The 27,727-nt window shown below is 39.9% G+C and overlaps 2 protein-coding genes across 17 annotated transcripts in view; one reads left to right on the top strand and one right to left on the bottom strand.

Annotated features, from left to right (window-relative positions):
* DCBLD2 (discoidin, CUB and LCCL domain containing 2) overlaps positions 1–5,032 on the top strand; it is a 98,360-nt gene extending 93,328 nt beyond the window's left edge. For 2 of the 4 annotated variants that reach the window (XM_010353728.2, XM_030940003.1), the window contains exons 15-16: positions 271–408; positions 1,154–5,032. In XM_010353728.2, the coding sequence (XP_010352030.1) occupies positions 271–408; positions 1,154–1,623 (608 nt within the window). In that variant the 3' untranslated portion in view covers positions 1,624–5,032. Of the gene's footprint in view, positions 1–228; positions 409–1,153 lie in introns of all 4 variants that reach the window. The other 2 variants (XM_030940001.1, XM_030940002.1) reach the window with 2 other exon arrangements.
* ST3GAL6 (ST3 beta-galactoside alpha-2,3-sialyltransferase 6) overlaps positions 1–27,727 on the bottom strand; it is a 65,910-nt gene that overhangs the window by 653 nt on the left and 37,530 nt on the right. For 5 of the 13 annotated variants that reach the window (XM_010353725.2, XM_010353721.2, XM_030940007.1 and 2 more), the window contains exons 5-10: positions 27,385–27,448; positions 16,352–16,447; positions 13,230–13,416; positions 12,991–13,128; positions 8,973–9,125; positions 6,518–7,326 (exon numbers count right to left, since the gene is read on the bottom strand). In XM_010353725.2, the coding sequence (XP_010352027.2) occupies positions 7,240–7,326; positions 8,973–9,125; positions 12,991–13,128; positions 13,230–13,416; positions 16,352–16,447; positions 27,385–27,448 (725 nt within the window). In that variant the 3' untranslated portion in view covers positions 6,518–7,239. Of the gene's footprint in view, positions 1–1,690; positions 3,390–5,763; positions 7,327–8,972; positions 9,126–12,990; positions 13,129–13,229; positions 13,417–16,351; positions 16,594–27,384; positions 27,449–27,727 lie in introns of those variants that run through there. The other 8 variants (XM_030940009.1, XM_030940013.1, XM_010353727.2 and 5 more) reach the window with 6 other exon arrangements.

The raw sequence follows: 27,727 nt of genomic DNA, 5'->3' as shown, positions 1-27,727 counted from the left end.
CACCCCTAAAATAGATACTCTATCCGGCTGTACTATACTAACAGTGATTTGCCTGCATGTGTTTGGTAGAGATTTCTACCATGTACTGCTTGGTGCTGGATAGTCTATCACAGCAAAAAAAAAAAAAAAAAAAGTTTGATTATAAAGGCAAGTTTGTAGAGATATTTGTTATAGAAATGGCTTAAATGCAACAGGATTCCTCTCTTGATATTACTGTTTGAGATACAGGTTTTTATTTAATGGTCTCTTTGGCTTACCGTCACAATGAAGGTTGGTGGAAAGGAATGAAGCAGTTTCTTCCTGCAAAAGCAGTGGACCATGAGGAAACCCCAGTTCGCTATAGCAGCAGCGAAGTTAATCACCTGAGTCCAAGAGAAGTCACCACAGTGCTGCAGGCTGACTCTGCAGGTAGCTATGTTGCAGCCTTCTGGCACCAGGCAGAGGGAGAAACTGCTTAGGCTTGCTATAAAGTGCTTTGGGATTTACAGTATCTTCGATCCCTTTCGTGTTTAAGAAACTGTTTCCTAAAGGTAGAACCACTTTTTAAAAGGTGACTCTTAGAGAGTGATTTCTGTGTCTTGGATGTTGTGTGTGTAAAGTTGGGACACTCATTTCTAAAGACGCTGGGCGTTATGTACATTAACTGAGGCTTTGCTTGTTTGGTTTGTGGGGAGACCCAAGATGTTAAGAGGAGAAGAGGAAAGACAGAGGAAGCTTTACAGTATTTATCCTGTTAGCCTAGTATGTATTCATTTTAAATATTTCCTAATGTTTGAAAAAAAATCTGAAATTATTTTTCAAGATTAGTATTTATTCCAGTAATTGAATGTTTCTTTTTCAAGGAAATATTCTGAAAATAATTCAGAAAGGAAATATTCAGTAAAGAAATATTCTGTCTGTAAATCTAAAGAACATATGTGAAAACTCTTTATGCAGAATTACATGAATGAGACTTTCTGGTATATTGTTACTATGAGAAGTACTAGACAGTATGTTTAATTTTAATTTTTGAAGTTCTTGCAGATTAAGTATTGATGGCAACAAAAGTACCCTAAAGAATGTTTGCTTTTAGTGTAGTCTGCAGCCGCCACCCTAAATTATGCAATCCCTTTACTGGTAAAATGACTTCTCTGTTGTTTTGTGATACCCACAGAGTATGCTCAGCCACTCGTAGGAGGAATTGTTGGCACACTTCATCAGAGATCTACCTTTAAACCAGAAGAAGGAAAAGAAGCAGGCTATGCAGACCTAGATCCTTACAACTCACCAGGGCAGGAAGTTTATCATGCCTATGCTGAACCACTCCCAATTACGGGGCCTGAGTATGCAACCCCAATCATCATGGACATGTCAGGGCACCCCTCAGCTTCAGCTGGTCTGCCCTCCACATCCACTTTCAAAGCTACGGGGAACCAACCGCCCCCGCTAGTGGGAACTTACAATACACTTCTCTCCAGGACTGACAGCTGCTCCTCAGCCCAGGCCCAGTATGATACCCCGAAAGGTGGGAAGCCAGGTCCACCTGCCCCAGACGAATTGGTGTACCAGGTGCCACAGAGCACACAGGAAGTATCAGGAGCAGGAAGGGATGGGGAATGTGATGTTTTTAAAGAAATCCTTTGAACGTGATGCTGCTTTTTACAAAGCATCGTTTTAAAGCACATGGCCTTTTTTTTTTTTCTTTTAATTATTAGTGGTAGTAATATATAGAATGTATTACATATCTGTCACTGAAGTGGTTGGGGAAAATGTGGTGACTGAGGTACAGGAAACTACTAATCTTGCCATCTTGCTTTAAAGGTGTTATGGTGGCACAGTTACTGCTCACCTGTTAAATTTCAAATGTCCTGTTTGATACTACTGTAGAACACTATTTTTAATACAGAAAAAGCTCCCTATAATGCACTTCAGAGAAATTAAAAATCACTGAGAGTATTTATTACCAATGCTGCAGGTACATTAATGAACTCGAGATGGCTCTGTAAGCCTGACTGGCAATAACGCACGGTACTGTTCTTGAAATACCTAATGGCTTGAAATTCTAGTCTTGTTTGTGAAAGATGGGTACTATCATGATTTCCTCTTCTATTCCTATATTCTTTTCTGGATTTTGTTTTTTTAATAATTACTGATATAAACATTGTTTTGATTGCAGCCGTATCCACTTATCCATCTTAAGATCTCTGGCTGGGATTCTCTGACTTGTAATGAGCAGGGGGATTGCTTTTTCACTTTGTGACACTCTTTAGAGCTTTAATGCTTCACAGCATATGGCCTGGTCTCATCCTTGCGTGTTCCACGTGAGGCCCTTGGTGGCTTGCCCCATTCTTGTGTTTGTAAAATGTTTGAGTATTTCTGATGAGTGATGCTTGCCTTAGTCTCATGAATTCAGATCCCTTCATGTCTTTAAGTATGCTCCTCTATGTGTAAACAGGAACAACTTGACGATTTGAAAGCTCTAAAGGAGATTCTTCTCCCACCCCCAACTTTATTTACAATGGGATTTTTCCTAGGAGAGTTATGAAGTTGAAGGCTTCTAAGGGAGTGCTGTAAACATGACCCACTTACATTTATCACAGTGAAAGGCAAAATTATTCACTCAGAAGTAATATAAATTACCTCTTTAAAAAGTAACCAGAATTTGTCCTTTTTGGTTTTATACATTCACAAAATATACATTTTTCTTGAGTCTCAAGGTATTTTATATTTTTAGTCAGAAAAAATAAGTTTTCATTTCAGTTTTCCATAAACTATTACACACAATATAAACCTAACGTGTATTTTTCAGGACTGCATGATTGTGCACTTTGTCTGTGTGGTAAGAGGTTTGAGTAATCCTGTATGTCACCTAGGGAACAGACATTATAGCTTTCTAGCAAATGAATATTCGTGCCTTGTTTTTGATACCTCCTGGCAGCTTCCATGTCACCACTTGTTCATACCTGCCCAGAGCTAGTTTTAGACACAGCAAAATAGAAATCCTCTGTAATTTATTAGCCAACAATGTAAAACCATCTTTAAAACTTTCAGACTGGCAACATGACATGAGCAGTTCACCATATGATAAAAATATATAAATTTGACATTCCCTCTTCCATAAACCTTTGTCTGTAGATTTAATGTAGAACAGTACTTTTCCATAAAGTTCGAGTCACTTCTTTTGGCCTGAGCCACCAGATTTTATGATGTTGCCAGAATTCACTCAATTTGAATAAAGATGAACAGTATTTGTTTTCTTGCTTCCATGAATTATATCAGTATTCTAAAACATTGCTTCAGAAAGAGAACTGTTTATTTCTGCAAGCTTCCTGCCCTTTTGTGGTATGGTTTTGTTGGCCTTATTTTCACTGGTTTTTCCTTCTCCAAACTTAGAGGCGCAATTTCATTCACTGAAAAATCAATACATACTTTGTTTCAAAATGTTTGAAACAAAAGACATAGATGTTAGATTTTTATTAAAACATACATGGATGTGTAAAGCACATGTATATTAACGCAGTCATCCCTTTTCAGGTGGGAAGAGAGCAAACCAGTTGATTTTTTTACTTCATCCTTAACACGGAGAATATACTTTTCCTCAATACACCTGTTTGAAGCTTTAAGAGAGATGTTTTTGGTAACTATTTCATTTTCCCAAAGAAGTTTGCTATTCTTATGTTAATTGTGTATACCTGATTGATTGTTTTTTCCTGGAGGTTTTTGTTGTTTAGTTTTCGATTTTTTTTTTTTTTAAGAGGCAAGTGTTTTCTGAAATGATGCATATTTTAAGACTCAATTCATATTGCCACTGTGCTATCCTTGAACTATCAATAATTTTTATAACATATCTAGTTTTTACTACTTTTATATAAACTTTACTTTCCAGATGAAGAGCTGAGCCTGATTCAAATGGTTTTTCTGCTTTGTACTTCTTTTTAGTTCATTGGTTTTTATAGTAGAGGTTTTCTATTTGTTTTGTTTTTTTTACTACATTTATATCTGATACATATATAGCTTTGGAGACAATCAAGTAACAACTGAAAATGTGAAAGTAACTATCTGACAAAATTCTCTTGTATTTTTATCTTTTGCTTGCAACATTTAAGACTCAAAGTCACTGGTGTATTGGATTAAGTTTTTTCTTATTAATACAGTTATAGAAATACATCAGAGACACAACAAATGTGGCCATTACAGGTTTCATAAAATTACACTGACTTGGCTGTTACTTGATCTTAGGAAACAGCACAGTTTAAGATATTGTGAATTCTGACTTATACTTTATTAAATGCTGTAAATCTAAATAGATCCTGTTGTATGTGCTGGGTCTAGTCCAGTTTATTTAAGTCCACGTTTCACTGTTTGCACTTTGCGTTGAACAATGGGTTTATTCGCTGATGTAAATGGTTCGAGTGAAGAATTAATGCAGCAACACATACACATACACACATACACACTTGCCTCTCCCCATCCCCAGAAGAGGGGAGCAGAATCCGAGCTTATCTAAATATGAATGTGGCCACAAAGCTGTGGAGAGTGACAAAGCTTGAACACCTTTGCCCTGGCTCTGCATTGTCACCTAGAGAGCAAGAGGTCTATAGAAACATCATGTCAGATAAGACGATTCTCTGCTTTTTGGTTCTGAACTTGAAGTCCCTAAACTGCAAAATCTAAATAAGTTATTAAATGCTTTTAAAGTCAACTGTGGCACCAATTCTCATGTAATCCAACTTGTTAATTTTTTTTTTTTTTTTTTTTTTTTTTTTTTTTTTTTGGTGGCACTGGGCAAAGTGGAAACAAACATGTATTGAAATACATATTGGAAATAAAAATGGTTTGAGCGTCAGTGATATTCTCCCAGAATGTACTTTTCTTACCTCGGCATGTACTGTAGTCACTCAGTATTTGTATATGTTGCTAGAATTTAGATTGTAAAATAGCGAAATTTTAATGTGTTCATTTGTTTTTAATAAATTGTATATATGTCTTGCTCAGATTATTTGGTTTAAATAAAACAACCTTGAGGTTTGTAGCTTTTCCTTATACTATAAAATGCCAGATTCTTCGATTTTAACGTCATTCATTTATGGCCAATACTGTGCTTCCAGCAACATTTGAAAATGCCACCATTGGTTTTTACTTTGACTTTTTCTATGACCAGCACCATCCTTTTTTTAAAAAGGTAATTTCGCCTTTTATTTTAGATTCTAAGGGTACATGTGCAGGTTTGTTACATGGGTATATTGTGTGATACTGAGGTTTGTGGTATGAATGATCCTGTCATCCAGGTTGTCAGCATAGTACCCAATACATAGTCTTTCAGCCCTTGCCCTTCCTCCTCCCTCCTCCCCTCGCTCCCCCTGCCCCAGTCCTCAGTGTCTATCATTCCCATCTTTATGTCCTTGTGTACCCACAGCACCATCCTTTTTGAAGCCTGATTTACTTTATATCATCAACTGCACTTCAGCAGCCACACTGCAGCCTATAGCTGTTGGTATGAGGGGAAAATCACACTGATTACATGTGATTCCAGTTCTGGTACCTTCCTTTTGTACCTCAAAGTTATAAGAAGAATCAAAACTGTGGCACTCTGCAGACATATGCTGGTATTCATAGAACATAGTCCATAATTAATGTCTGATCTGGGTTAAATCAGCTACTACTGAACTCCCCTTTATCCTGCTTTATAAGTACTGCATTCCGTTTCTGAGCCCGATCTAATGTATTTCACCCTTTATACACCCTCTTTAGAGAGGCAGGTTGGTTGTCAGCAATCAAGCCATGTTTTTCCAGTGTTTTCCAATTGTATTTATTGCTCAAAAGAGAGTAATTCTTTCTTCAGCTCATATCTCTTCTGACAACTTTTAGTTCCATCCTTATAACCTCTATTGTTCTGTTCCTTCACCTCTCATTCCCCCACCTCCAGATGGCCTTTGGTTACATTTATTAAAATACAGGAAGGGAGACTACCTCACCACATTTGTAGGCTTGACTGGCTTGCATTGGATCAGATTCTCTGGTGCACCCTAGGTAGCCAGGCAAGCTTTCCATCTGAAGATTAGCTTTTATCATGGGAAAATGAGATTTTCTTTTTTTACCATTTAAATCCAAAAATGCCAACTTCACTTTTTATTTTTTTTGGAAGACAGTCTCGCTCTGTCACCCAGGCTGCAGTGTAGTGGCGCAGTCTCAGCTCACTGCAACCTCTGCCTACCAGGCTCGAGCAATTCTCATGCCTCAGCCTCCCGAGTAGCTGGGACTACAGTGCGTACCATGACGCCCAGCTAATTTTTTTGTATTTTAGTAGAGATGAGGTTTCACCATGTTGGCCAGGCTGGTCTTGAACTCCTGAGTTCAGGCAATCCAGCTGCCTCCCTCAGCCTCCCAAAGTGTTAGGATTACAGGTGTGAGCCACCATGCCCGGCCTCAGCTTGACTTTTCTTAAGTGTTTACTTGTTCTGTTATCTTATATACCTTTCCTAATTTACTTCAAGTGGAAAACCTTCAAAATTTAATGAATAAGTCAGGCAAAAAAAAATAATGTTCAAGATTTTTTTTTTCCTTCTTGAACTTGCCTAGCTTAGCTTCATTGTATAAAGTTAAACTTCATTTCTTTAAACTAATACAAAGCCATCAGACTTTAGTAACTGTATTCTTTAGTTATTTACTTATCTAGAACTTTATGTTTAGCCTATTTCCTTTAACTTAAAAACACTGCCTTCATTGTACCAAATTACTCTTCACAATCACGGTTCATTTAATTCTGGGGTTGTCAGGGGAGAGCTTAATTAAACCAGTATGAACTTAGATTTCCAGAGCCAAGTGGTTTCAGCTTGCTACATCAAGCCACAGTCATGTGATTTTCCACGAGCCATGTTTACCGTAGCCAAATATACTTCTCAAAATGTCTTACTACAGTCAGAATTGTTGTGGTAAACTAAATCCTTAGTAGGAAGTCATATCCCTTCAAAAATCTAAGATGAAGTTACTATAAAAAGACGTGTAAAAACACCTCAGAAAACTAGTGTATTTTAAAAACAAAGCAATCCAAACTTATTTTCCCGGTATCTTAACCTTTCTTGGTTTTCATAAGTTAAATATACAGTATTCACAGAAATTAAGCTGGTGGTTATGAAGCACCAGGCAGCAACAGACAATAAACATAATTATTTGACGAGTGCGATCAACATATTTTAAACTAAAAATTGCAGTACAAAAATAAAACTAACACTGTTAGCATCATCTTCTGAGTCTGTAGAGTCAATCTTGAGTCAAGTTGATTACAAGGTTTTTTTCTATAATGTCCTTCAAAAAGAGCTGCTCTGCAGTCACATTGTGATACGCGTTCTAAAGAAGAAAAATTCAATTACCATCTTTCCCCATCTCAAAGTGTTAGCAGTACCAATGGAATACTTTAAAAAGTTCTGAATGAAGAACTCGAATGTGAAGTAACGAGTTGCATGTACTTTAAACTTTTGATAGCCTTTTAAATTACTTTCCTTGCTGGTTCTTGTGCAGAAGCTTTCCCTACAGCCCACTCTTTCCACTTCAACTCCCACATAAGTAAGGCTCCTTCATATCAAACCCTGGTAGACCGAATCATGGTACAATACAAATCTGGAGAATGGAAGAAGTCCCTAGGACTCAGTTTAAAAACAAAAAAATCAGCCTGGCGATAAGAAACTTATAATGCCTAGTTCAGTTTAAGATGTGTTAAAAATTACTGTTCTATACATGAATATCTACGTTTTCTTCCTGAGGAAGTTGTTTTAATATTCTGCTCTTTAGATGACACTTGAAATACCACAAGTGCTACAGGAAAGTTTAGGGCTGAGGAGAAATGAGCCTAATCCAAAGTCTGTTGGGGCACCTAATTCTTGAAATACTTAAGTGCTTGTCTTAACGTGGTGGGGACGGAGGATGAGGGTGAGGGACAAAAGACAATACTAAAATCTAACCTGATTTATGCCACTTCCTCAGCTTATATTATAGTGGGATGATTCAAGGGGACTCATTTCATGAGATATATCCCTATACTTTATATCAAGTAATATTTCAATATTAAAAGTATACAGATAACATTTTAATCCTATCACTTGTGATGCACTACTAATTTACATTAGAATTAGAAAACTAGGAAACTCCTTCCCAGTCAAGTAAAATACAAATCCTTAGTCAGGCACAGCAGCTCATGCCTGTAATCCCAGCACTTTGAGAAGCTAAGGCGGGCAGATCACATGAGGCCAGGAGTTCGAGACTAGCCGGGCCAACATGGCAAAAACTTGTCTATACAAAAATACAGAAAAAGGAAAAAAAATTAGCCGGGCGTGGTGGAAGGGGTGCCTGTTATCCCAGCAACTAGGGAGACTGAAGCAGGAGAATCACTTGAACCTGCAGGCAAAGGGTGCAGTGGGCCGAGATCATGCCACTGCACTCCAGCCTGGGCGAAACAGTGAGACTCAAAAAAAAAAAAAAAAAAAAAAGGCAAAATTGTTAACAAACAAAATACAAATCCTCACTATTAATCCCTATTCAAGAGAAGTGTGATCCAATATGAAGGTTTGTAACCTTTTTGACCATGAAGATTCTCTTGTAGGGTTAAAATATTCTAGACCATCTTGTCTACTTAAAAACAAATGAGAATAATTAAGCATAGCAATGCAAGGTGAATTTGTAATATCTGAAACATAGCAGGTTGGCTGAATTTCCATAGTGCAAATATGATAGAATATCTAAAGTAAGGTTCTGTACTTATATGGATTTGATGACACTTGGCAATAACCATGAGGCCCATAAATTGGGATTTGATGCTGTAGTAAAATGATCCTGTACATGAGTTCTAGTTGCAGCCCTTGGTAGCCCTGTAATCCCTATCAAGCCCTCAACCACTCAAAACCAGGTCCCTCAGTAATGAGTGTGAGAAGAGAAAATATGGGATTTCCATCCCTCAAGGATTAGTCCAAAGCATATGTATATTACCTAAAGTATATTACCTTATTCATCAAAGACATGGTGGCATTCCCATAGTAGTGCAAAGGACTCTTGAGGTCAGAAAAGTTGTATTTAAAACCAGCTAGGTGAACTTCGTGACATATGTAAAATGCCAATGTGATGGCAATAATTCCTGTTGTTGGGTGTTTAGGTTTCTGGGGGAGGGAATAAAAAAAAATTTTAAGCAAAAGGAGCTACTTGTTTGCAAAGCATATTTGGTTGACCGAATCATATAAAATAGGGATTTCTAAACATTTAATAAGGAGAAAAATAATTAAGCTCTCATATAAGGCTCAAGCCCCAAAGAGTATGCATATATACCTTAACTCTAAAAAATAAACTGTGACTGAAATCTTAGGAAGTCTTTAAAATAAAATATAGCTGCGGTATTAGCCCAGAGGACAACTATCAAATGAAAGAATACTGTGAGGCTTAAGGAAGAGAATGTTGCTGTATTGTTTTAAAAAATAGAAAAACATGATGAGTCAGGCTCCTTATGGCAAAAGCAAAGCCTGGGAATTTTGAACACATGTATGAATTTTAAGGACAGCTTAATTTGCAAATGGATGGAATCATGATAAAAGACTTCATATATATTTGCCTTCGAATAGCTATATTTTATACTCACCATTTAACTCTAGGGAAAGGCTAATCAAGCACTTCAATGACAAATTGTAATAGTATCTGACTAGAAAATAAATATTCCAAATGCATACATAGCAATATCACAATCTCAACTGCACCATTAGTTTTTTAGAAAGAAAAACCAAGCATCCTCTTTCCTTATCTTACATATAAAGTGTTTCTTATAGTTCCCATTGAAATTACATATGACTTAGTATGATTTTGAGGAAAAGAAAAAAAAAATCGAAGCAGCACAATCAAATCAACTCCAGGAGGCAAACTTGTCTGAAAATGTTAACTGCCTTCAGCATAAACTTTTCTTTATCCTATGTACCACTGTAACCTAGGAGTCATTCAGCCTCAGTGATCCCATTACTTTTTCCTTCTCCTTGCCCCTTTTCATGTCTTCTACTTCCTCTCTTCACATCTTTTTTTTTTTTTTGAAACGGAGTCTCGCTCTGTCGCCCAGGCTGGAGTGCAGTGGCCGGATCTCAGCTCACTGCAAGCTCCGCCTCCCGGGTTTACGCCATTCTCCTGCCTCAGCCTCCCGAGTAGCTGGGACTACAGGCACCCGCCACCTCACCCGGCTAGTTTTTTTGTATTTTTTAGTAGAGACGGGGTTTCACCGTGTTAGCCAGGATGGTCTCGATCTCCTGACCTCGTGATCCGCCCGTCTCGGCCTCCCAAAGTGCTGGGATTACAGGCTTGAGCCACCGCGCCCGGCCCTCTCTTCACATCTTAAGAGTCCTTCGGCCGGGAGTGGTGGCTCACGCCTGTAATCCCAGCACTTTGGGAGACCGAGGCGGGCGGATCACAAGGCCAGGAGATCGAGACCATCCTGGCTAATGCGGTGAAACCCCGTCTCTACTAAAAATACAAAAAATTAGCCGGGCATGGTGGCGGCACCTGTAGTCCCAGCTACTCGGGAGGCTGAGGCAGGAGAATGGCGTGAACCCGGGAGGCGGAGCTTGCAGTGAGCCAAGATAGCGCCACTGCACTCCAGCCACAGAGCGAGACTCCGTCTCAGAAAGAAAAAGAAAAAAGAAGAGTCCTTCATCCGTCTTTATAACCTCTTCTTTATGTAGACCAGCTCTTCTGCAGCCATCACTCACAGAACCTATATTACCACCTGACAAAACTCTTAGAAGAGGAATAAGCACTGCAGTCACCCTGTACCCACACTCCAGCAACAGAATAGGGCAACAGAAAAATATGCTTACCTGGTTGAATGCTGAATTTATGACCCAACTCTCAAACAGGCATTAAGTATGCCCAGCAATCCAGTTACGTTTGACTAGTAAATTTCCATTCCTATTCTCCAAGATGAGAATTTATAACTTTGTATCCTCCAACAGCCCTACTCTTCTTCCTAATTTGACTATTTAATCTCTATTTTTTTAAGGAAACAAAAGCAGTCAAAATAGTGACTTCATCATCCCAACTCCAAATCTACCATCTTACCTGTATCTTTACTCACATTTGCAGTGCTTATCCTCCTATAATGGATGAGATGTAACTTCAGCAACTTTTCACTAGTCTATATTTTATCCCATATCACTTCTCAACAATTTTACTTCTACTTATCTACTTATCTACTTTCTCCCCTCATCATCAGTGTTTCTTTCTGCTGAACCACTCCCTTCAGCATATACACAGACCAAAAAAGAACAAAACACGCTTCTTCAATCCTATATCATCTGCCAACTACTGCTTCATTTCCCTGATCCTTGTTCTAGCAAAAAGTCCACTAAAGATTTATTACTGCTTGCTCGTGTCCCAGGCTCTCTTCAACCTAATTCAAGCAGGCTTTTTCCTTCTTTCTTGTTGTCAATATATATCACCAATATGACCTCCACGTTTCTAAAACCAGGGTTTATTATTTACGTTCAACCTCTGGACAGCATTCGACATGGCTGACTTCTCTTGAAATACACCATTTGGTTTCTGGGACACCATATCCTACTCGGACTTTGATGTAGCTACAGTTCATTCTAATGTTATCACTAAGTATGTTCAGGGTCTTCCTGTGCTTTTGGAATTAAAGATATTACCTAAAATGAAGAAGCAAGAGATGTACCTGATCATACTTCACTTACAAAGATAGGAACTGAAAAGTCACAAAACACACATTCAGAAGCTGTCCTTTACCCTCAGAATTACTAGGAAAGGAAATCAGCTTTAAAATCAAAACATGGATGCTTTTTGACTTGAGCATCCCACTTCCAGCAGTCTATCCTACAGAAATCTGACAAATGGGCAGAAAACCCCTATAAACACATGTACTACTACATTATTTAAAGAGAAGAAAATGTTGGATATATCTGAGTGTCTATAAATAGGGGAAGAGTTAAATAAAGGGAAAAAAGAAAATAACAATACCTATGGCATAATCATAATTATACTGAACAAACAAAAAGGGTATGTGTTTATGAATGCATAGCAAATAGTCTGGAAGCACATAAAAGGTAGAAAAGCTTGAGAGATTACATGGGTTACAGAGGGAAGAGAACAGAATGGTGACTTCCTTTTTGATTTTTAATAATACTTTATTTTCAGTGCGCAACACTAACATTTCTTTTCAGCATATAACACTTTTGAATTTCTTAATCACAATTTTTATCATGCTAAATATACATCATGAAAATACATGATATATATTTATTTCTTTGGATTTTTCCCTACTTTAAAAAGGGGGAAAAAAACTCATTTCAACCAAGGTATCATGTTATACAGTTACTCAAGCTTCCAGTGAAAAATATATCTGCCACCATATGGGTGTAGAGTATTGTTTTCTAGGGAAAGTAGGCAAACAGGAGTGAAAGTTAATGAGATTTCAATTTGAAGTTTCAAGAACTCTTTCAGTATGGCTGTAACTGCCATTTCTTGAATTCAGTGCCAACATTTCCTCTGACTACAGAAATGTTTCTGGACTACTTTATTGTCCTTCCTCACCTTTCCTCTGGCTTTCCTGTGATATTTTTAACAGAGCATCTCAGACAGTTCTTTTTAGCTTGCAAAGCCATGCACTTGTCCTGAAGCCAGGCCAGCTACTCTGAGCACAAGCCTGCCCGTCAGCCCACCCAGTCAGACTCTCCTCACTGCAGAACACTGAAGACAGAGTTATGAAAGAAAAACTGTTTCAGGATGCGCAAAGAGACCCCAGGAAGGCCCTACAAGGGCAGGAAAAAAACCCAACTTAAAATTATATTTCCTTGCAACATAAATGAAAAACATAAAGATAACATCCACAGATAACTACTTTTACCAACTCAGAGATGACCCTCAGAAATCATCTCATGAGATGATTTTTTTCTTTTTTTTTTGAGAGTTCCCAGGACCCTCTATCCTACCTCAGCCAGATCTGTAGTTTGAAACCATGCAGAGATAAATACATACCTGATTTTTGGGAAACACTTTTGGAAAATGAAGCAGTTCATAAGCTGCTGTTCTGATAATGAAAGGATCTAATATTCGGATTTGATAAGGTTTATAAATCAGGTTTAAGGCTGGTTTCTTCCAAAAACCATTAGTGTTCTGAAAGTAAGAATATAGAGAATAGAACAGTGTGGCTGTCTGTTTTTTAAGGAAAAAAGCACTAAAAGTAATCTGAAGGCAGAACAATTTTGCCTACTTACTATTTTGTCACCCATCAACAATTCCAACAGCCACCTTAAATCATGTGGCTTAAAAGCAGTGAGAATCACTGTCGTATTAGGGTCATTGTGAATGGGATCTGAAAAAACAGATTCTGGATAAAAAAGTCGGAAGGTTGTCCTTCTCCCAACTTCTTCTTCATGTCCTAAAACAGGACCATTATTCATTCTGTGGATAGTAAAACATACAAGATATGTAGACCAAGTGCAGTGTGTGCCATTTCCATCACAGTTCTCAGAGGTTTCAGAGTGGGACAAACATCAGCCTTTTACCCTGCACTCTGAAGCCACGAAGCAATAGATCAATCTTTCACACATAATGGCCAAGAAGATCATTCCTTTTCATTAAATAATTGGTTGATCAAAGGCAGAAATACTCATTTGTATTTGAAAATTAATTGTGGAGCCAATGATAATTCAGTCTTCCCTCCAGGGGAACTGAAGACTAAATAAAATAAATGGGAACACAGAGCCACAGGATACCAGAGTTGAAAGAGACCTTGGAGGACAAACCCCTGGAGAGAAAATTACTTGCTCAAAGCCACACAGTCATATAGCACATGGATGTGTGTGACTAACTGGTAAGAAGAATCGCATTTAAGTTGGTTTAAAGACCCATCAAAATTCCTGTATTCTGAAATAAAGTTAACAATATAAATTTGCTATATTATATTCAAGCACAACCAAATGAATGTCTATTGCTAGAGTAAACTAAAGAACCACAAAGGATCTACTGTTGGGTTTGTGTATGCTGAAAGCCAAGGTTGGACATGCACTATTTATGCACACATTATGAAGGAATGCTATAAAAAAAGAAATGCTGTTTCCAAAACAGTGTCCCCAAGGAGGATAAATACTGTTTTGCCCTTTGCCACTGACTCTATGTAATATAAGATGAACAGACTTAATAACACTTGAGATGACTTTCAAAATATTGTACCCATGGCATTTTCCTGTAAGGGCTTCCTGTGGCTCTAAATTATCAGATTTAGACAATTACGGGTAGAGAAACCTGTGATTGCTTCAAAATTGTTTTGTAGGTAAATTATCACAGCTTCCTCAAAATGGATAGTAAACAGAAAATAAGGTGACCTCACCATGCAGAAACCCTAGGCAGCTTGTAACCCCACAAAACCCCCAATACTGCCAAACCATCCTAATGTATTGCCTCAGTATGCTAACTTTGCCATTCTTTAAACTATTCATAGCTACTCCTAACACACACACACACACATCCCAGATGATGACCTTATCTCAAACTTTCACTAAAAAAATAGAGATAGAAAGGGCCATATTTTCCCCTCACTACGTCAGAGGGACTCTTGGTAGTTGTAACCACAATTCTGGCTCTCCTTTCCATTAGAAAACATTAACCATACTTGTATTCTGAACACCCTCCCCTCTCTTTTACCAGACCAATCTCTTTCTCATTTCACCAGTTAACCAATATGCTATAGAGCCTCCAATCTTTTCAAAAGAAGAAAGCAAAAAAAACTCCCCTGACTGCATAACCATCTCTAACTGCCATCTGATTTCTCAACTCCTCTTTGAAGCAACATTTTTGGACTATATTGGTTTCTCTACATTTTCATCTGTACATTCAGGGGTACATTCTCTGCATTCCCTCTTCAACCTATTCCAGCTGGACTTCTTGCCACATCATGCTTCAAAGCCTGCTTTTGTCAGGAGTGTCAATGAGCTTCAGGTCACCAGTCCAATGGTCACTCTGTCCTTATCTTGCATGACCTCTCACCAGCACTGGGACACAGTTGGTCACTCCTTCTGTTCTGAAACACTTTGTTCTCTTGGCTTCTGTGATCACTTTCTCCTGATTTTCTTCTTACCTCACTGGTGGATCCTCTTCATCTCCTTTACACATTCCTTTTTCTTTGCTCAACCTCTACACTTTGAGTTCTCCAAGGCTCAGTCCTCACTCTCTTCTCTCTCTCTCAGTCTCTCCTTGAGAAATCTCATCCAGTCCGTAGTTTAAATACAGCTTATAGGCCACACACCATCAAGATTTTAACCTGTTTATCCAACTGCCTACTCAACTTACCCACTGCAAATCTAATAAGCATCTCAAATCTAACATGTTCATATCATGGTTTTCCTCTAAACCTGCTCCTATACCACTCTCCAGTCAATCTCCTAAGCTGAAAACAAGAGTAGGAGGCATCCTTGATTTCTTTATTCTCATTACTCTTCACATCTAATACCACAACAAATCCTGAAAACTCTAAAACACATCTGCAGTCAGTCCACATCTCTTCCTCTCCTATGACAATCCTGTCCCAAGCCACCATCATATTATACCTGAATGCAGCAACCTAATTGGCCTCTTCATTTCCACCCTTGTCCCTCACATTCCATTGTCCATGCCACAGCCAGAATATTTAAGAGATAACCAGATTGCATTGTTCTCTTGCTTAAAACCCTTAAAAAGCTTCCTGTCGTACTTAAAATCCAAGTTTCTAATCCTAGCTTACAAAGTCCTCTGCAGCCTGATTTTTGCTCACCGCTTCAGCTTCCAATTGCACCACTCTCCCCCTGCCTGCTACTTTCCAGCCTCACTGGGTTTTTGTGCTGCTCCTCTCAAACTCAGGATCATCTCCTCCTGAGGCCCTGCAGCAAACATCCTTTCTGCCTGGACTGCTCCACCATAATCTTCGTATGGTTATTGCTGCGTGGTCACTTGGGCCCTGCTTAGATGTCTCTTTCTCAAAGTGGTCAATCATTACAAAGGAGCCATTCAAAGATTCTCTATTACATCCTTTTTAAATTATGTATGGCATTTATAATTTTTATATATTTAATTACTCATTTTCTTCCCTCCACAGGGAGCACAAACATTGCTCTTATCCACTGCTATCTCTCCTGTGGCTAGAAGCATGCTGGCATACTAAGGAAACTTAACAAATATTTGCTAAATGAGTAGCCTGAAATCTAGGCCTAACTCTAGCCAACAGGCAAGAGAGAAGGTTGTGCAATAAAACACACTAACAAATAGAAACATCTCCCCTTCCTTCTAAAACACAGCTGTATTAAGGTAAGAAACCATATTCTTTTGAAACAATTCTAGGGTAGCAAATAGAAAATATATTTACCTTATTATTACATCATAGGAGTCGATTTTTTCTCCTAATGTCTTATTCTTCAAAACTCCTCCATTACCAACCACCACACACTTTTTACAGGGTATGCTGTTGGACAGATGGACAAGTGAGAGATTGAGCCATCTTTTACAAAACTGGTTCCAAGAATCCATGCGTACTGTCAGAAACCCAGTGCCACATTCCACTTGTTGCGCAAGTAGAAAAAGAACCAGCCGCGACTTAGAAGTCTAGAGCTGTATTAAAAAGATACAAGATCCAATGAGTAACATTCTACAGGAAGAGCATATCACTGTATGCAACTAGTATCAGCCCATACACGTTCTCTCATTTGATTCTCATAGCCACCTACTAAGATAAGTAAGCCTGATATTCCCATTATATAAATGAAGAAGGAGGTTCAGAAATCTATTATGTAACATTTTAAAGTCATACTCCAAAGTGGAACTAGCATGTGGATCCAGAACTTGAGACTGAAACACCCCTCCATATAGGACTCTGTATGTGTGTTTTACATTATGTAAGTCTACATTTTTTGCCAGCATCACCCACTCCTCAAATATACTACCTCTGGCTCTCTGCTGCATAAATGTGGATGGACAGTTTGGAATCTGGTGCGAAAAGTGCAGTTTTGTGTACTCTGCCCATGCTCACTTCAATTTCCCCAACATGGACTGGTCCTTGGAGCTTAACTAATACAAACAAAAAGTTCATGCGGTGTTCCTGGCAAAGAGCTTTAAAGTAGAACACAAAGGGGAACTCCATGTTGCTGGTCCATCTGTCTCCCAGCTCTTACCCCCACCCAGGCAGGCCTGGAGAAATGACAAAATAGACCATGTCCTTGCCCTCTAGGAACAAAACTACAGAAGGGAAAGTTGTTGAGGCTGTCCTTCCAGAGCCCTCATGGCATGGAAAGTCTAAAGAGAACACGGTTTCCCTAAGACCCATGAAATCGGCAGACCAGATGAACTCAAGACCTTAAGGCTTTTAGGAAATAATGAGTAGCAAAACTGTACAAACACTGTAGAACATGGAAACACAGAGAATGCAAGAATTCAGAAACTGTTTAAAAGAGCCAAGCATTGGCTTTGTCAGGTAAATAGGAAATGATGTACACACTCCTATATTCATTAAATTTACCTTTTTTGAGTAGTACAGTTCATCTGATTATAAGGTTTAACACTGTAACATTTAAAAAATACTTTTAGCATATTTTAATTGGAAGCTCTAGGCTCTCAAATATTAAAGAGTCATGCGTAAATCAGTATCTACCTAATCAGTCAAGAAAAATAAGCACCAGTGGCACAGGTTTTTAAGGACTTGGGGGCGGGGAGAACTATCCAGCAGATGCTCCTTCAGTGTGTGCCTGAAACCTTGCACTGTGGACACGTCTCATGTCACAGTGGGTTCCAGAAAGGTCTGTTTGTTCATTTAAATTCTCTTTGTTTTCATTTTTTAATTTCTTTTTTCTGGGAGTCTATAGATTGAGCAAAAATGAAATCAATGTCAGACATAATTACATTTGATTTGGTTCAAATGTGGCTGATGTCCATTTGCAGCAGAGAATAACTGAGGGGAGGAAGGTACATAGTGTTGCCAGCAAGGGGACGCCGAACAAAAACAATTTGCCATTCATTGTAAAAGTGGGCGGGCACCACATAGTCAGTGTGAGTCAGTTAACCAAGATAGGGGACTCAAGGTTCAATGAGCAGGGATAAAACCAAGGTAAGGGGGAAAAAAAAAGGTAAGTACAGAACTTTCAAGAGACAAGGCCAGAACATTTAGAGAACAAGCTGCAGCAGAGGCTGGCTGGAGAACAGTGGTCAGTGTGGGTCTGCTGGATCACTTGGGGAACATGATGACCACATCATACCCTCAGGTGGTGTGACTTGCTCCTGGGCATGCTCTTCCCAGTAGATTTGATGGAGAAAAGAAAAAAAAAAAAAAAAAAAGCCCTTCTTTTTTGAGTGAGTGCCACAATCAGTGCACAAGTAACATTCAGGGAGGGGATGATGGTCTCCACAGCTTTACAAACATGCCTACAATGCCAGGACCGCATTTGTCATACACGGGCACATTCTGAGCATTTCCAATTGATGCAGCCACTTTGGGGTCGGGAGATTTAACACTTCTGAATCATGTGGGTTGCTGAGATGCCCTTTTATCTCAGACTCCAGGATTTCCTGCAAAATCAGGAAAGAGGTGGACTGTTTCAGGGGTTCGTTCAACTCCTGTTTCTCCTGAAGCATCTTGTAAATTTCAGATTCTTCGTTGATGATGAGGCCACTTGGAGGCCGAACATGTTCTATGGGCACGCCATTGGCCTCCTCCCTACTGGCAGCAGTTTTTAAAATACCAGCAGTATGTTATCTCAAGGTGTTGTTGAAGTTGGAGATGTTTTCAGAAGAAGAGAGGCCAGCCGGGTTGCTCTACTGGTTTGGAGGACCCCAGGGAAAGTGCTGGAAGCAGGAGAGGCAGTAAGGAGCATGGTATTTGGATTGCAGGCACTTCCTATGTGCAGGACCTCCTGGGGTTCAGACTGTAAATTCATCTTGTATGGATGACACTTCCTTTCCTCCGTCACCAGAAGAGACTAGATTTTTTATATTCAGATCTGGCTACTGTGACAGTCATGTTGTCTGTGCGGCCTTTGATTTTTTTCTGAGCTTCCAAGTGCATCATATTGCTGATTCATTCCCTATCAATGGCTGCAATTACATCTTTCATACATCAATGAGCTACAGCAGCCTTGCTTCTGAAAGTGACTGGGAAACAGCTGAGAGGCTGCTGGAGGTCCTTGCTGTCCAGCAGGCGGAAGCCTCATGGTCCTGGGCTCTCTGTTTGTTTCTAAATAAGAAAGTAACATAACTCTAGATGCTTTTACAAGCAAGTTTGACCTCAATCCCTACTCTAGAAAGCCAACTTTATCAAAGGCTCTCTGCTGTGGGGCCATGTAGTATGGCTGAGATGGGAGCTGCTGAATATTCAAAACCCTTTCCTCTCAGGGTATTATTGCCATTATCCTCCCCAAATCATCCCATGAATGCGCTGTAGCAGGGGGCAATTCTCACGCTCACAGCTGGCTTGCCCTTTCCGTAACCTCAGGGTCAGTTTAATTCAGATCAGAGGCTACACCTCCTAAAGCTGGCTCCATCTCCACTAGGAATGCTAAGCAAGGCTGGGCACTGGGGAAGGCATGGCTAAGAACAGACAGGATTGAAAGAACAACTGTTCCCATGAGATAACCTGCGTAGGAGTAGAGGGTGAATATCTATAGATGGTATCTAGTCTAATCCTCTCCCTCCCATGAAGGCTGTAGGCCAATCTTCTGTCAAGAGAAGGGGCTGCCTTGCCCTGAGCCCAGGTGCCTCCCTGCATCCATGCTGGCCTGGAGTTCCCAGTCTGACACTGGGCTACCTGACTCCAACTACACAGAACATGCAGGGGCAAAGGCCAACAAGCCACCAGCATACCACCAGGGCTCCTATCTTCTGCAAAAGACTCCTGACCCACAAGCCAAATCTCCAAAGATGACCCTGGAAAGGCTACTCAGCTCCGTCTATTTCATATATATATATATATATACTTTAAGTTCGGGGATACATGTGCAGAACGTGCAGGTTTGTTACATAAGTATACACGTGCCACGGTGGTTTGCTGCACCCATCAACACGTCATCTACATTAGGTATTTCTCCTAATGCTATCCCCCTCCCCTAGTCCCCAACCCCGCGACAGGCCCCACTGTGTGCTGTTTCCCTCCCTGTGTTCATGTGTTCTCATTGTTCACCTCCCACTTATGAGTGAGAACAGGCAGTGTTTGGTTTTCTGTTCCTGTGTTAGTTTGCTGAGAATGATGGTTTCCAGCTTCATCCATGTCCCTGCAAAGGACATGAACTCATTCTTTTTATGGCTGCATAACATTCCATGTTGTCTATGTGCTGCATTTTCTTTATTCAGTCTATCATTGATGGGCATTTGGGTTGGTTCCAAGTCTTTGCTATTATGAATAGTGCTGCAATAAACATATGTGTGCATGTGTCTTTATAGTATAATGATTTATAATCTTTTGGGTATATACCCAGTAATGGGATTGTCTCAGCTCAGTCTTAGACGCAGTCAGTTCTATAACATTGCTCAACAATGAACTGATAGCTTAGATCTTAGTGCTCACAGAAGTTCCACTCTATCACACTGAGATACAGATGGTCATCAAGCCCTAGATAATGCATGGCCCAAAGAGTATCACGGTAAGAGTAGCCACCATCTGTCATATACATGTGCCATGTCACTGGTCATCACTCAGACTCAAGGTCCTGGACCTCCCCCCACATACCCTACAAGCCAAGAAAAAAGAGGGGTCTGGGGGTTTCGGGCAGATCTCTTCTGCAGGGCAATTCCTCACACTCAGCCTCTCCTACTTATGGTCCCAGCAGTTCAAGGACTTTTTAAAAAACAGGAAGAAATAACATAGACATTGCCTCATTCAGAACACCCATTCCAAAGATTCTTTACAGCTCTACTTCACCATATTTTTAGGAGTTTCACTTTCTATTTTTTTTTCCTCTCAGCTTATAGGGGACAAGCAGAAAGAGAGAAAGGCCTTTACCGTAGGAAATCATACCAATGCTTTTGAAAGGAAACCTATTCAACGAAAGTCCACTTTTCCTCCTGGTCAAGGATACTGCAAAGATTTACGCATTTTTCTGAGAATCACGTAGAAACTCTTTTGAGGGCATCTCTAGGACTAGTCTTTGGCGGTAACACCTTATCTACAGCTAGTATTCATAGCACCACCACGGCTCTGGGGAGTATGGAATGGTACAGATCAGCTGCCTGAATCACACTCCTCATTACTCACTGCTTCCCTTGCTCCCTAGCAAGTACCCCATACTCTGAAAGGACTGATTCATTCTCTCCTTGACTTCATCCATTTGGCTTGTGATCTTGGCTTCCTCTGCCTTTTTATATGTGGAACAATGACTTTCAGTGTCCTTTGGGTGACTGTACAACTTCACATATTTAATTAACATAACTTTCATGTAGAAATAGCTGCAGTAAATTGTGAGTCCCTAGAGGAAAGAATAGTATCATTTATATCTCTGTATGGTCCCATCTAAAACACTTCCTGATCCACAGGCTATGCATGTTACAATTCAGTTTGGTTGTTACATTAAGTATACGGAGGTTATTTCCCTACTTTGTGTCTGGAGAAGCAATTACCTTTAACTCCTCCAACCACCCTGGAAACAAGTAGGGAAATGCATATGCTCTAAACTGCTTACCCAGAAAACAAAGTAATTCCAGGGTTCCTGAACCTGTTAATGGAAAATCTGGAAAGCTGCTAAAGCAGTGGCAGTAAGAGATTACACTTCCCCCAGGTGAAAGGCGTGTCTCTCATAAAGTCAGGCAAAAGCCGGAAGAGTCATTACCTTATGCAGAGGGGAACATCAAACACAATCAATATAGAGCAAGCAAACTTGAGTTGCCCATTTCAAATGATCTATGATGTGTTTTCTTTTACAAATGCTTTTTAACATGCATTTTTCATTCAATACCATCATGTACATTAAAACACATGACTCTACCTTCAGTGTAACTGTCTATGGCAAATCATGCTGGTCACATTCCCAACACCCATTACCCCATGTGCCTTGCTAGCAGATCCCTGCTTTCCTAAGTCTACAATAGTGAGCTCATTGCCTTTGCCAATGTTTCGTCTAGACATAGCCATGTGACCCATCCCTGGGCAATAAGATATTAGGGAAATCTATTAGGTGCTTTTGGAAGAGATTCTGCTTCTGCCAAAAGAATCATGTGAACAGGATACTGCGTTACTCACTTCTTCCTCTCTGCTTAGACATTGACATGTGATAACAAAAAGAGCAGCTACACATCAGAGAAAAAGACAGCCACAAAAAAACTACCCTGGAGTCTTGACATTACTGAGCCACTAATTCAATTCCCCAACCAGGGCCACTCCAAACATATGTGCAAGGTGTACACAGTCCAATGTCAGCACCATTCAGTTAACTATATGAATGAATCGGTCCTCCCTGGAGTTGTGCAATCCAGTCTGTACAGCCATAAGCAACCCCACACTGCAAGCTGGAACCACAAATATGCAGACCTGAATCCACATGTCTATGCAATACAGGAGATAATAAATGTCCACTTAGTTTAAATCACTCCTAGTGAACACTATTACTTGCAGCCAGAAGATCCTCAAACTACACAAGGAACTGTAGTTGGAGACCTGGTTGCTAGTTCTGGCTCCTCCGCTTAGCACCTCTTAGGATCTTGGTCTAGTAACCTGACCTCTCTGATCTCAGTTTGCTGTTTTGTGAAGTAAGGAAATCACTTAGGTCTTGTATGTTACTCTCCAATGGAAATGACCACTTTCTTCGACAAAAGTACTGAGACTTCTGTATCTTTACCCAACATCTGACCACAGCAGATGCTAGAAAGCAGGCAGGGGCTGCTTCTGCATATTCACCACATATGATTCACTCTGTTGATGTAGAATCACAACTTCCCCTCATCCTCAAGCTCTCCTGCAATGTAAAGAAACTCTGCAAAACAGCAGAATGTCTAAAGCAGGGATGCAGATATTGATATTCCTTATAGAGTGAGGACTCTTTTTAATAAATACACCACTAATGTCTAATTGTTTTTTCAGTTTTCTAAGGGCATGCTCCCGGCCTGGCTGGTGGCCAATCTACCCCAGCTTTACTGATGCTGACATAATGGATGCTGCTTGAGAAAGTAACAGGCAGCTTTTACAAGTCTTTGTCCATGTAGCATGCAACTGACTTGACACAGGTGCTTTTGTTAGGTAAGATATTTATGTGTAGTTACTATATAACTACCTGTGCTGCAGGACTAAAGCATTCTTCATAAAACTTGGCATGCTTTCAGAAGGCAATGGTGGTGGTTGGGGATGGGGAGCTTGTCTGTGCATTTTAAGTGGGAGTTGAGATTTGATAATTTAGGGTTGCTGCTATTTCTAGCTGTGTGAGGATGTACTTCCACTGGGGAGAAAGCAATCATCCTTAGGGCTAGGGGGCAGACTGGTGCTAAGGAGCTACATGGACAGCCAGGAAGGATTAGGGTCTTGGAATATGGGCACATTTTTAGTATTCCTTTTCTGTATTGCAATTCTCTTAAAAATTCCTCAGTCTTCAGTGAAGTTTGTTAAACTTAGTCGCCTTATGTTGGCTGTACGTTGGAGAATAAAGAGAAGAGCCCGTGTCCATGAGAAATCAGTAGCAGCAGCAGATAAAAAAAGATGCACTGAGATTGGTTGTTAGACAGCAGGGTCATATATTTGACTTCAGAATCTTGAAAGTGACCAGGCACGAAAACAGATGGGGACCAGGGAAATGATGCAGAATATTAGTAAAGACAGCTATTTGTTCCCCAATAATCTTGTTTCTTTCATCTGTTAAAATCACGTTTGTTTTTAAAGGTGAGCACACACTCACCTGGAATACAAACTACATTTTCCGGTCCACATCTCAGCTAGGGGTGGCCTTGTGATGGAGTCCTATCCAATGGGATGCAAACGGTGGTTGCTAGTCAATGTTTAACAATCAGTTCTGGGGTGGGGGAGGAGTATGAATGGGTAAAGCCCTGATTTGTAATGTTTGCCAATTCCCATGGTATGAATACTCTCACCTTGGGTATTTCAAGCTTTCACCTTGATGGCACTAAACATGGAGCTGAATAGGAAGAGATACAGCTCTCACAAGTTGGCACCAACTGGTTCCAGCACATCGTTGGAGGTAAGGAAGTGTTACATATGATTTCTGGGAGATGTCCTTAAAGAAGAAGGCATGTCTCAAAGGGTTGGGGTATGCCCTTCGCCCTTTCCTCCTGCTGGCTGGCAGGGAGGTAGGCGTGATTGATGGAACTCCAACCATCATACTGGACCAGAAGGAACAAGTCATATATTTAGGAATGGTGGCGTCAAGATAGAGAAGCAGCCTTGGTCCCTGATGCTCACAGAACCAGCCCCGGAAAGTTTACCCACAGAGTTCATTTACACGAAAACTGAACAAAAGGAAAACTTCCTTCCTACAATCACAACTGGTATTTTGAGTTTTCCCTTTCACAGTGGAATCTGTCCCAGCTGAGGGCATCATACATGCTGGACAAGATATCTGACAAAACTACAACTTATATCTGGTAGAATCTTAAAGGATTTAGATTTGAAACAACAACAGCAACAACATCTGAGCCTTTCTAGAAGGGACAGAGAAGATGGAAGAAGAATAAAAAGTAAGAAAAAAAAAAACGTGCTTAGCTGTTACAACTCAAAATATATCAAGCACCTCCAAGAGCACAGGTAGGAAAAAAATAAGCACAGAGCAAGGCCAGCAGTTATACAAACATCAGTAAAGAAAGCAGAAAAAGGAGGAAAGTAACTTGAAAGTAATCCCTCTCTACCTCAGCTCCTCCTATCTGACCTACAGACCCACGATGAAGGACAAGCCAGCCTAAATATCAATACCTTCCTCCTTGGACGTGTGAACCCAGCTCACAAATCCACAAGCCAGGGGCTCAGGGAGGACTCTCCTGCCAAGGGCAGTCTAAATTCTCTGCCTGAGAAATAAAGACTGTTCTCAGACATCTTTCTTCTAGAGCTTTATTCCCAGGCTGAGAAGAGAAATGAGGAACATAAGGTCACTTGGGGAACGAAGTTGACTCAGAGGCAGCATTCAGGCAATTCAGTCCATTCCGCCTTTCCGGAGTTTAAATGTATGGCTCAGGCATAGCCTGGCTTGTTTTTTTCTACGTGTTGTACACTGGGCACATGATAAAGGTAGAATGACTCACTTAAAATATAGGCCAAATTTAACAGGTGAACCCCTCTGAAAAGCGCTATGCAAATAGAAGATAATAGTGTCGTAAATATATTCCTATCTATTTTCGAAATACTCTAAAGTTTGCCCAGGTCAAACACGCAACTCAGCAATGCTCACTGAACATCTGTGATGTTACAAAACATGTGTCACTGTGCTCCCTCTGCGGGGATCCTACGGGGATATTTGTCATTCACTCTTTATCTAGAGTCTTTGACTATATATTTACTTCACTTCAGACTCTTGGCAACTTCAGACTATTAGGACTTCTGCAGTCAGCATGATTTTCAATCCCTCCTCACCAACTACACCCTACTTCTCTCTCAACAAAGGTAATGCTAAGAAATGAACTTAGCATGATGGTGGGGGGTAGGGAGATTCTGGCTACAGGAGAAAAGCGGCAGGAAACAGCAAGACCAAGTCAGCAAGAAGAGAAAAATTAGCCTGATGGAGGCATACACAAACAGATGAACACCTGTGGGACGAGGGGTTGTGAAAGCAGCTAAATAAAGCACAGTCCAGTTCTTAGATAAAAACTAGGCAAGAACAAAACTTCTAGTCATATATCCTCTAGAATCCTGACAGTAGCTTGCATTTAGAGTCAAGCATCTATATATAATATTTGCAGATAATTGCTGCAAACATTTAAGGACTCACAATTATCTCTTTTTTTTTTTTTTTTTTTTTTTTTGAGACAAAGTCTCACTCTGCCACCCAAGCTGGAGTACAGTGGTGGATCTCAGCTCACTGCAACCTCCACCTCCCAGGTTCAAGCAATTCTCCTGCCTCAGCCTCCCAGGTAGCTGGGACTACAGGCATGCGCCACCACGCCCAGCTAATTTTTGTATTTTTCATAGAGACTGGGTTTCACTGTGTTGGCCAGGCTGGTCTTGAACTCCTGACCTCATGATCTGCCCGCCTCAGCCTCCCAAAGTGCTGGGGGATTTCAGGCATCAGCCACAACATCCGGCCACCTTTATTACTCTTAACTCAGACATCCAGGCACTGGAGTTATCTATCTAGGTTCACATCCTGGGTCTGGCATTTACCAAGTGTAACAAACTGTGTGCCTAGCCTCAGTTTCTCCAGAAACTTACAGAATTAGAGAGAATCAACATAAAGCACATATGTGAAAGGTCTGCAAAAAACAATATTCTACAAATCAGAGCTCTATAAATTTGGGGGTTGAAAAAATTTATGGTTGCTGTTGATATGCAATCAAAATTAAAATTGATTAGGTTGATGGCATAGTTTGAAATTATAAAAAACTGAAATGAACCAAAACATATTACACAAATACACACTTCAAGCATCTTGGTCTCCAACAGAGAAAAATGAGATAAACCTGGACAAAATCTAACGCTGCTCTTACAGTAAACTCTATCTCCACTTTCAGACCTCCATCTACTACCCCCACTCTCTGCACCCCACTCTCTGCCTATTCTCTTGGGCAAGAGGGTAATTTCCTTTTTAATGGAGGCCTGACATCTGTAGATTACCCATATTATCACACCGGCACCCTGGCCAAATTCTAAAGTGTGGCTTGAAACTTTGTGAAATAAACCTACCTCTGTAAAATAAGCCCAACAGTGAAGAAGTCTATTTTTGGCAGTTCAATTTATATGGGGTTAATTTAATGACAAAATTGTCTAAAAGCTAAATTACTTTTGTAGTCAGAAAACATCAAAGCAAGTATATTTGTCCTTCAAATACAATTCTGATTTAAAAAGCAGAGAGCTGCTCCCAAAATCTAATAATCTCCTTAACAAGTGGAACAGAAAGAATCTCATCAGTAGTTTGGAGGATACATGGCAAAGTATGGGAAACAGCCTGTAAAGGGAGGCCATGAGCTGATTAGCAGGGGGTGAACTAATTCTTAAGTAGGAATAACTTAGAAAAAAATGAATGTAGGTTGAAAATATCCTGATTTAGGACCAGGGTGGATCATCATCAAGACTCTGCAAACTTTTGAGCCAACCAGTTGTGCAGCATCTACATTAATTTTGTAGGTTTTTAAGTGTCAAATTACTACTAGAAATTTTGGTTATACACAAAAGCTATGAAATTTTCCTGAGTAAATATATCTTACATTTCTTGGGGTGTATATTTTGAACCAGTTTAGCTGAAGCTAAAATCCAGACTAGAAGCAAGGAAATAAACTCACTTGTCAAACTCATCAAAGAGATCACAACTCTGCAGTTTTGAAAGAGCAAGTCGAAAATATTCCGCTAGAAAACAAATGGAGTGTTATGAATAAAAGGATAATCATGTCTTTTTAGTACTTAGTAAACCACCTTACTCCCTCCCCCGCAAACCCATTTCCAACTAGCATGGCCTCATTGATTTATTCTGTAAAAAATTAATGATACAACTGCAATTAGCCAGCACTACTCCCATTCAAAATGGTAAATGTTCTCAAGACACTTTCCAAAACCTCCCCAAAAAACAACACATTTAATCTGAAAAACAATCATATAATTTTAAAATCGCACGATTCTGAAATTGAG

Source organism: Rhinopithecus roxellana, chromosome 1 (genome assembly GCF_007565055.1).
Source record: "Rhinopithecus roxellana isolate Shanxi Qingling chromosome 1, ASM756505v1, whole genome shotgun sequence".
NCBI lineage: Eukaryota > Metazoa > Chordata > Mammalia > Primates > Cercopithecidae > Rhinopithecus > Rhinopithecus roxellana.
Note: the sequence above shows the minus strand (reverse complement) of the source record. Positions and strands in the feature narration are given on the sequence as shown.